This window comes from Neodiprion virginianus, chromosome 2, assembly GCF_021901495.1.
Source record: "Neodiprion virginianus isolate iyNeoVirg1 chromosome 2, iyNeoVirg1.1, whole genome shotgun sequence".
Lineage (NCBI taxonomy): Eukaryota > Metazoa > Arthropoda > Insecta > Hymenoptera > Diprionidae > Neodiprion > Neodiprion virginianus.
Genome location: NC_060878.1, coordinates 132,063 through 142,576, shown reverse-complemented (window position 1 = coordinate 142,576; position 10,514 = coordinate 132,063). Strand labels below are relative to the sequence as shown.

General features: G+C 36.7%; 1 protein-coding gene across 4 annotated transcripts; it reads left to right on the top strand.

Annotated features, from left to right (window-relative positions):
* The first annotated feature begins 436 nt into the window (after window positions 1-436).
* On the top strand, window positions 437-10,469 carry LOC124297426 (exonuclease mut-7 homolog). 4 transcript variants are annotated; one of them, XM_046748436.1, is made up of 15 exons: window positions 437-805; window positions 1,035-1,316; window positions 1,404-1,541; window positions 2,064-2,248; window positions 2,995-3,233; window positions 3,323-3,504; window positions 3,613-3,801; window positions 3,935-4,132; window positions 4,341-4,490; window positions 6,037-6,315; window positions 6,679-6,827; window positions 6,929-7,216; window positions 7,648-7,838; window positions 8,053-8,402; window positions 8,598-9,058. In XM_046748436.1, exons 2-15 carry the CDS (start codon window positions 1,163-1,165, stop codon window positions 8,711-8,713), a joined length of 2,808 nt encoding a protein of 935 aa, XP_046604392.1. In that variant the 5' UTR covers window positions 437-805; window positions 1,035-1,162; the 3' UTR covers window positions 8,714-9,058. The 4 variants fall into 4 exon arrangements, with proteins under 4 accessions (XP_046604392.1, XP_046604393.1, XP_046604391.1 ...); XM_046748437.1 differs by lacking the exon at window positions 8,598-9,058 and adding an exon at window positions 9,405-10,469 and having other exon boundaries at window positions 437-1,316; XM_046748435.1 differs by having other exon boundaries at window positions 437-1,316.
* Window positions 10,470-10,514: the final 45 nt, after the last annotated feature.

The following is a 10,514-nucleotide window of genomic DNA, read 5'->3' as shown; positions in this document are numbered from 1 at the left end:
ACATCATAATTCGCCTAGTTGCACCGAGATGATGGGAGGTAATGACCGAGCTCCAGAATACCTCATTTAGTTAACTGTCTTTAGCAATCCTTAGTCAATGCCAATGACATGAACTTACAATTAACAACTGTGATTCCGAACCACGGTCTTACGTACAGGTCTTGCGACTCAATAGAATTCCAATGGTAGAGAGTGGCTCCTCTGTTGAAGAAAAATCCAGATGGAGCTGCGATCGAGGGATGCATCAACATAACCTACAATGTTTGAATAAGCCACGGTCTTAGGATTCCACGCCCATGTGACGCGCGAGCGCGACTATCGTCATCCTTGTCGCACCGGGCATCCCTCGATCGCAGCGACGCTAGCGGCTTGACACGTTAAGAGGCCCACGTCGAAACTCAGAGTCGCAAGACCTGTATGTAAGACCGTGTTCCGAACTATGTTCGGACCATGTTCGGACGATCCAGACGGATGCCGTTATCCGTATAAAAAAACGCAGAAGCAGAAGACAACTGTAATCTTAGAGCATAAAAGACTATAACCTACGTATGCTGTAATCGAAAGTCGTGAAACGCCCATAGACTTATAAAGCCAACCAACTCAAAACATAGCCTCTCGCAAGCGTAGCGCATGCTGCTGCTTTTTCATTAAAATGACCAACAGAGTGCGAACTTAAGTTCAACCATCTCCCGTCGGTGGTAGTTCTGATCACGGTTCTGACGGTTCTGCGTGTTCTTTGGTGTGCAATGGTATTGTGTGGGCATTGTGAGGGTTCAAAATAGTGGTGACACGCCATGTTTACAAGGTTATATTTCAATAAATTCCATAAATATCGGTTACGGCGTTACGTCAAAAAAACTTGTCACCCCATATTATCATCCGTGATTGTTTCATGGAATTTACAATAATTGTATAATACTATCGCTTTCTCATAGACATGTTGTGACAGTTAAGTGTGGAATTAGACATTAAAGTACAATTTTTATTAGAATATCATTTTTTATTATCCTTTAACGAAAATACTTGACGAATAGAAACCAAACGCTCACGAAACTGGGCAAAGCTATCACAGAACAACTTGAAAAGTTAAATCAGCAATCCACGTCCCATTGCATGCAGTGGCTATTTATTACAATTGTGATAGACATCCCTCTAGAACTGTATGGCACAACAGTTCAACAGGTGTGGTAAAGACATGGGTACTCAAATTGATGTACCGTTCTTGCAAGAGAAAGAAAATGATTTATCTTACTACACATCAATTGATGATGCCACGAAGACATGGCTGAATACTTTGCATTGTACCTGGGGGTTATGTACGTGATATTTTTACATCCAGCATATTGGTATTCACGTTAAATTAGAATTCCAAATGACATTAATCATTATCTTTGTGTGTTAAGGGAAAAAAAGTGACGGCGTTACCAAAATGCTCACTGATTATTTCAGCACGGCACCAAATCCATATCTGAGCGTCCTACGCATTTTGGTAAATGTCTCGGACAAGTCCATCAAGTCTAAGATGTCTCTCAGCTTCACAGGTTATCATTATTTAAATGTGTAAAGTAATTCACAGAATTTTATACACTTGTCTATATATTGTATAATATTTACATACTCTGGCTCAAGAGTAGTTGATCTTGAGAGACGTGGAACAAGTAAGAATTTGTGACTGCTGCGTTCCTATATCACTGTGGGATAGTGTTTTATCGGGTCCTACCTCCTACCAGGGGATGTTCATTGTCAGTTGGGCAGGCGTCAGGGTAAACTGATTGGCGGGGGGGGGGGTAGCATTGACTATATCGGGGTAGCTCAGGTGCTGCTTACAGTATGGCACATTCTGTAGTCTTCTGTGTGCGATATACCCTGCTGACTAGAGGGCAACTTATAGCCACTGCGCTGCTGGCTGGTAAATCACCATAGCTTCCACCAGGGACACTAGTTCTGACAAAAGAAAGCAACAGTGTAGAGAATTCTGACCATATCCATGTAAACACCAATGAGGTTCTATTGTGTATCCTCAATATGGATCCTTTATTTCAATCATCTTGCTCTGCCATCAGTTGCAGAGGATTTTTCAAAATGGATTTCATCGAGAAAGGATGTTTACAAGGACTTTTTGCAAGCTGATATAAAATCTGCCACTTTCGACTTGCTGACTATGCAAAAAAACCTGCAACTGACCAAAATTGTGTTCGACACATACAAGCTTGCAGAACACAAAGAATTATTCTTACCTGCATTACAGGTATAACACAAGTATTTGTGTATAAAACTGTATACATTTACCTCACAGTTAAATCTGGTCTTCGCCAGGTGTATTATTGCAACTGATCAATATTTGGTTATATCAAGAGCTTAAATGTAAATTTCCTGCATGACTTCTCAATAATGTACAGAAGAAGCCTACTACATTACATACATATATTTTCATTATTCAAAAAGGTTGCAGTACCACCATTAAAATATAATAATGCTGAAACATATATGCGCTGTAATAGAGAAGTTACGTGCTGAGAAAAACAATCACAAGTCTGATTTTTGTTCTTTTGTACTAGGGCGATGTGTGCGCAAGAAAAGCATTGTACACTTGTTACAAAATGCTACTCGTCATCATATGACATATTCACACATGTGCTCACAGTTTTGCAGAATTACTTCTTGAATTTTTGGATAGTAAAACAATCTGTGTATTATTCTTAAAAAAATAGTGTTTTGTTGCATGAAATTATGTACAGTACCTTGTGTGTGAATAAGTTACGTGACGTAAAGTAACATTTTGCAGCGACAGTACGATGCTTTCATTACACACGTCACCTTAGTAGACAAGGATTGATATACCACTCGTGAGGGCCTCTCACAGCATGTGCTTCCCTACTGATCTTCCTGGTGGGTATTACTTAAGAAAGCGGATACAAGGCAAACACCACAATATGTGGCTCAAAAAATAGCCGCCCCTTTATTTAATAATACTTCTCGATTTCTTGGTTACAGAATATGATAACAGAAAAGAGGTACAAGGATGCTGCTCAATACGCATGTATTTTGCATTTGCAATCATATTTTCTAAACCCTGAGGTGTTGCTGCTGCCCCTAATTTTACAGAATAAACTGACTTTAGTCGATGATCTTCTAGTGAATTGTATGGAAGCTCAAAAAGCTCTAATAACATACTTGGATGATCTCTTGGCCTCAGGCAAAAATATAGAAGCTGCATTAGAAGCTTTTGTGGAGTAAGTTTTGTATCTTCAATCGTCACATTTTTCTTATCCTTACACAAGACCATCCCATTTCAATTTTGAACCTTTCATTATTATTTCAGTCGCAATCAAATACCAGAGGTAAAGATATCGACAATGCAACTGCGCCCGATGAATAAGTTGGTCGGACGTTTGGCAAAACAGTACAACTTGCCACCAGAATATTGTCCCAATTTGAATCAGAGACGAGGCGAAGGGGCACTGAAATTTTTAATTTACAAACGCTACGTCGACTGTAAAATTCGTAAGTTTTATGAGACTAGAAAATCTCATTATTAGCAAATGCCAAGCGGTGATTATGCTTTTCAAACTTTATCAACCATATGACATAAGCACTTGCCAATCACTTTAGGTGGAGAAAGTTGGAATGAAATGGTTCGTGAAACGGTCGGAACAGACTCTCGGCTGCAGTTTGAGTTGGTCAAATCGTTGGCGCAAGCAAATGACACCAAAGAAGCTCTGCGGTGGGCAAAAGATTATAAAATGCCTAAAGATCAGTGGCCATGGGCTCTGGTAGACTGTGCAGAGGTAGAGCTCGAAGGTAGGTTGCGATTTCAACTGATCTATTCGCATTCTCACATGCGGGTTGTGTGAGAAATACACCAGTTGTCTGATGAATATTTTGAAGATTGGGTTTTGAATTAATCGATAATATTTGTGTTTTCTAATCAAAGATTTGAATACTAACCCTGAAGTTGCTGCGGAAGAAAACTGGGACGTAGAAGAAGATCCGATACGATATCATACTCTACATTTACCTAGAGGAAGCATCAAAATAGTAAATGATACACGAACATTTGAGGAGTTTCTAACCAAAGGTTTGAAAGAAGTGAAGATTGTCGGAATAGATTCGGAATGGAAGCCTAGTTTTGGTAATTGAATCCATTGGAATTCAAATTCTAAGACATGTAGATGCGATATGTAGGAGTTGATCACAATTGTGGATTCTTGCACAGTTTTTTGCAAATCCGTGTTAAAAGTACAAATTTGGTATTTGCCAACTTATCATATCACCTTTCTGAAAATTACTTTGAATGGAGCTTGCTTGGACTTGAGAAATAATATGTCACCGGTTTTTAGGTACAAAGCAGAGTGATTTGGCTCTCATACAAATAGCCACCAAGACCACCGTATATATACTCGATGTTATCAGTACGGGAAAAGAGCTGACCGATTTATGGGCCAAGATTGGAATAATGTTGTTTGACAATAAAAATATTTTGAAGCTTGGTAAGGTTCAGAAATTCATATAAATCATTCTACAGTTCTCAGAGTTCAAGGTGGAATATCATGGATCCTTGATTTGCAAATTATACATTTATCCAACAGCAGTAAATTTGTAAATATAAAATTGTACCAGAAAAACTACACAAGCCAAGGTGGATTTTAACCAATCCAAGGCCATCGGTCTCATCCGTTACCATCTATGTAACCTACATCACAGACAACAGGCACAGCCTCAAATCAGTTAAAATCCAACTTGGTTTGTAGACGATTGATATCGTATTCGTGCCATCAGAATTATAACTTTCATCTCAATCAGCTCTAATTCGCATTGATGTCTACTCACGTAACTCACTGAAACTAGTTCAGATAGATAATCGTATTGAAATTGCTTTCTAACTAGTACATTTTGAGAAATATAACAGTACGTAGGTATACCCAGCCTCGAATTCATAGTGAATAATAACAAGACATACAACACGTCCCGAGTTTTTCCTAACTCATTGTCTTTTTTCTTAACCCTTAAAGAACGGTTGTCCACTCGAGTGGACATACCTATACTTTGAAATTGCATTAAAAAAAAACGTTACACTTGTCAAATCGGTATTTTAAGAGATGGATTTTGTCAACATTTCCACTAATTATCTAACTAAATATATTGGAGACTGTCCCTTCATTTAAGTATGTTGTCTAGTCGAGAAAGTGCAGCCAAAGTAGTAGAAAACCGATGCATGTAATTTTCGGTTCCAATATAGGCTATTTAAAATTAATTTTTTGTTTGGAAAAAAACATTTATGTTTCCAGAATAGTTTCAAATGTGATGAAACAAAATATCTAAGATCGGTACCTATAAATGCAGGTTGTAAATTAAAAAAATATTTCGTGTCCACTAAGTTGTACCAAGAAAAAAAACAAAAAATTTTCAAGTGCGCATCAAAATTTCGGTAGAGTATCTCAAATAGTATATCTCATCCAAATATGAGCTCATAATATCGATATTTAGATGTGCCTATTTTGTTTTTCCCATTTTCCATTTAAATAACACGTAAAGAAAATGGAATAAACTTGGAACTTTTTTTATCGTAAACGAATTGATTTATAAACTATCTAAATAGAGATTGTTATCGGAAATTTCACGCTCTATAAGGAAGTATTTACATAAAATTTTTTTAACTCTAATGGATTACGAGATATTCGCATAGGGCTCAATGTTTACAGGCGAATATCTCGTAATCTCGTCTCGTAATTTTTTTTTTTTTGACACACCCTAGTGCCCACTGTAATGGACGTGCGTATACCGTATGATATAGGTTTAGGAAAATTCTGAAAACAATCGGACATCTTGTTTGAAAGATACAGAATCAAAACACGTTAAGAGAATTTTTTTTTTCCATAGGGTTAAGTAAATAACGTACATGGCCAAAATCCGACTGCAATAAATTTGCAAGGTCTTCTGATTTATATGCTTATAATCAGATTTATATGTATAAACAACAGTTATCCCCGATGCTAACATTTATTTGTATTTCTGAGTACAAATTTTCAATCCCAGGATTCGGCCTAGCCCATGATATCGGCATGATTAGAGAGAGTCTTCCGGCATTGGCAAGTATTAAAGCCACAGGCCAGGGATATATGGACCTACTGCATCTTTGGAGAAAACTGACAAAAGAGCATTGCTTTCAGTTTCCCTACAAGGGTGATTCAGCTTTTACGAACGAAAGCTTGAGCAAGTTAGTTGAGCTCTGTATGGGTCATAGACTAAATAAATCGGATCAATTTTCCAACTGGGAACGAAGGCCATTACGGGAGAGTCAACTGACTTACGCTGGTAAGCAAATTAAATCTGTTACATGTATACTACTGCAATGATAAAATCTTTCTAACCATAGCAATTATAATATTCTTTTTGTAATATTAGGCTTCACAGTGGTTCACCTATTGCCCTAAAACTCCGTATTTTTTGTTATTTGCAATATTGTATAAGCACTAGGAAGCTGAAACTTTTCCCTCGATGCATCCCGAAGTACACTAATGCCTCCTAAATCACACCTAATTTTATCAATTTTATCATTTATCAATTAGTTTTCTAGTATAAACAAGGAAGCTAGCACAGTGAATAAATCCTTTGCTAAAAGTAGGCTTAACTGTACTCGTAAGATTAAGCGTGTGTAAACTCACTTTATAATTTAAGCTTTGGACGCATACTGTTTGTTGGAAATATTCGAGGTGCTCAGAGTTCAGTGTGCACGTCTGGATGTTGCATTTGACGAACTTTGCGCAGAGACCCAACATATTCCGCCCAAACTGCCGAAAAAAAACCTTAAAAAACAAGCTGCAAAGGTAAAACTCACTGGTGAAATGGAATATCCTTTTTTGACATTAATAAATATAACAAAGAAGCAAATGCATCTTCATTGACGAAATATGAAATTTTTTAATAGGCTGGCTCAGGAACTTCGAGCATTTCGATCCACACAGCAGAGAGCAGTGTTCAGAAATTTGATCAGAAGAATACAGAAAATATCAAGATGGAACCATGGACAGGTATGCAAGCAGCACATGAATGGCGTGTTGTATGTGATTCTATGCTCGGTGGTTTAGCAAGACAGTTACGTATGTGCGGATGTGATTGCATTTATGTTGAGTTTGACCGAAGAGGAGACCAGTCGGCTAAGATAGCTATGCAACAAAAACGTGTGTTCCTAACGCGAGGTAGCGCATACAACAGGGTGAGTATAATATTTGTATGTGATACAGTTCAGTTTCTTAGCTAAACGTGTTGGCATACGCATATACATTAGGGTGTTTCGGAAAAAAAAAAAAAATTTCGAATTAATTATTAAATTAATAAATTCAAAATCTGTAAATGTAAATAAAAATGTTAAAAAAAGTAAAAAATCAAATGAGGCTAATTTTCCGTATGGCGTAGAATGCTTGTCTTTTTACCGAATCTTTCTTTTAACCCGAACAAACTTTTTAGAGGATGCCACTTTGGAAAATTGCAAACTATTTCCTTCTCAGAAACACCCTAATATAACGTGTACAGCAGGTTGGTTCTTCCTAATTGGTCAGTCAATACAGTTCAATTGATATGGACTACAAAAACTTTCACCGCTGTATTGTAACGTACGCTAAACTATTATTATATAAAAATTTTCAGTTCGCTCCCTCCATCGGGCAAGGCTATTGCTACAGAGTACTGGAGGATAAACCGGAAGATCAACTGAAAGAAGTTTTAAATAACTTTAGAGTCTTGGTTATGCCAAAGGACATTTTTAGCAGATGCCAGATTTGCAACTATGATGAATTCGTACAAGTGTCTAGGAATACTATTTTTGAGTTGGAAAAAAGGTAAATTCGCATTGTAGTATCAGAAGAAATTTTTCACGCCTGTTTGTTCAACTATCTGTTACGTAGTACATTCATCTGTAAGTGATGTATTGTACATATGTATAAATATGGAGACGAATGGAGTCTCGCAGATCGGCATCACAGAATATAATTAAGCAAATGTCTGGATCATGTTTGCGAAGTGATTATAATCTGTCGAAATTCTGTGTTACAGTTTCACAAAAATTAGGCACCGAAATGACCATAAGTTTCACCAAGGTACATTTAGAGATGTCGATAATGTAACCGCTGCTTCTACTGCCACAGACAGCGATACAAATTTAATATCAAATCAGGATTCAAAGTTAATTCACGAAAAACGGGGAACGTTTTACAATTGCAACCGTACATGGCGTCTCACTACAGAGACACTAGATATTGCCAGCTGTGCCACCAGGCATAGGGTTACAGTGCAATTGGATAAAGTACCACCAAACGTGTTGAAAAACGTTGAACAGTTTTATATTTGCGAATGCTGCGGAAAGGTATATTGGGACGGATCACACATGGAGCGAACTCTGAATGGTACTTTGAGAGATATAATTGTGTGGCAATGAATATAGCTATATTAATATGCAACAGAACAGTATACATATATGATCACTGATAGAAATATGACAATATTTAAGTGTAAAAATCCGAAAATCTTCGACCTGCGGAAAGGTCAAGTACCAGTGAGCAGGTACTTTTGACACACTATTAATGTAGCGTGTTATACAGAAAATAAGTATTCAATGAAAGTGACCATTCGAGCCAGTCAAGGTGAATCTGTGTCCTGCACTACTACCACTCTGATTGCCCACTTTCGCCCGATATGTAGGCATACAAACGTTTGACTTATTCTTTGTATTGTCTAAGTAATTCCACAACCACAGCATCAGTACCAGCATAAAATATCACGTTGTGAATATGTATCAAATTGAATGTCATTGATGTAGAAAGCATGATGATATTCAATAAGTACCTACATATCGCATACATGCGGGCAGTAATTTTCCGGAAATTGCGTGAGATATCTAGATCTGTTTTTGTGATATGTCGTGATGTTTTTTGGTAATGATTTTGTAATCGCACTTGCGCTAGTGGCGAAAATACAACCTGGCCAATCGACACGTGTATATTGTGTTCCTCGATTATTCAACAAATATTGTGTTATTAATAAATAAACTTATGCACCAACATTTCTTCAATCGTTGGCAATAATTTATCAAACTCAAGTTGAGAAATCATATAAGGCTTATAAAAAGTGTATCTGACTCACTCAGATGCAATTTATATTATTTCCTTGTATTTATATTTGTAATGAATTGCCGCATTGTTGTCTACTGTTTGAGATTCGTGGAGCGGCAACTATTAACTTATGCTCAGGAATCTATCTTGCACACTTTAAAAAAATGTATTCTTCCGCCTGGATAATTCTTTGCGAAAAATTCACGATTTTTTCATGCTTTTGTTTCATGTTATGACTGACCATGCTGACTAATGTTTCGAACGGGGATTGCTTTGGCATCGGGTGTCAATAATCAGATCGTTTCTGGCACAAAGTTTATCTCAAACAAATAAATACATGTATTCCAAATTATTTATCAATTTATCACTAACCTAAATCCAATTCGGGTCAGGCAGTTATGTAACATCTGATGTATCGGTATTATTTGAATGTGAAATCAGTTCGGCAGGTACGTGCGAAATGAGCATAAACCGAGAACAGTCCATCTATAAATTATATCAAACATTGGTGAAATGCTGTCTATCTCGCTTCTCAACCCTTTTAGTTGGTTGTTGATGTAAATATTAGGCGAATGTCCTGTTTCGACATTGTTCGTATATTTTTGTTTTTCAAATCTTGTTCTTGTACTTGAATAATATTACAAGTTATACATGCAATGACATATTATCGAAGCAACGCTAATAGTATCGGTTTCGCTACAGAAACTGGTTTTATATGTAACTGAGAGATGAAATGGGCATATCAATGAGTATTTGACACCGTTTTAATACCTTCAATATAGGGAAACGGAATTCGTAAAAAATTAGTGAAACTATTTCTTGAAAAACTCTATCACTCCCGTAACATCAGAACCAACAAACCTTGAAATATTTACTACAGTATTTAAAACATGGCACTGATCAAAAGTTTCATTCTGCGATTTTATATTTCCACATGTTTTTCAACAGTTCTATACGTAGTGTGAAAAAATTATATGTAATTTTTTTCGACAACTAAACTATTTTAAGTTGTTTGTAATTGATCAATAATATTTCACCCTTTGATTTTTCTACTCAATTAACGAATATTCAGAATATTAAAAATAGGCTGAGTATCCCTTACGGAAATCAAGTGATTTCTTCGTTGTTTTTTTAATTCTCATAGCACCCTAACAACTCGTCAACATCATTTCTCAATTCCGACAACTCGGCAAGAAATTAGAAGGGAAAAACGCCATTACAAATATTTCCTTTCATCTCAGGCGTAAATATCTCTCTTGATGTAAAACAAGTGTCACTCAACACTTTGCGTCAACCAAGTGCTCGTGGGTATTGATTGGATATAAGTGACTCAGTATTATTGACTACTTAATACTTAAACTCGTGTAAATACAAAATGTATAAGATAATGAATCAGACGGTCATTTT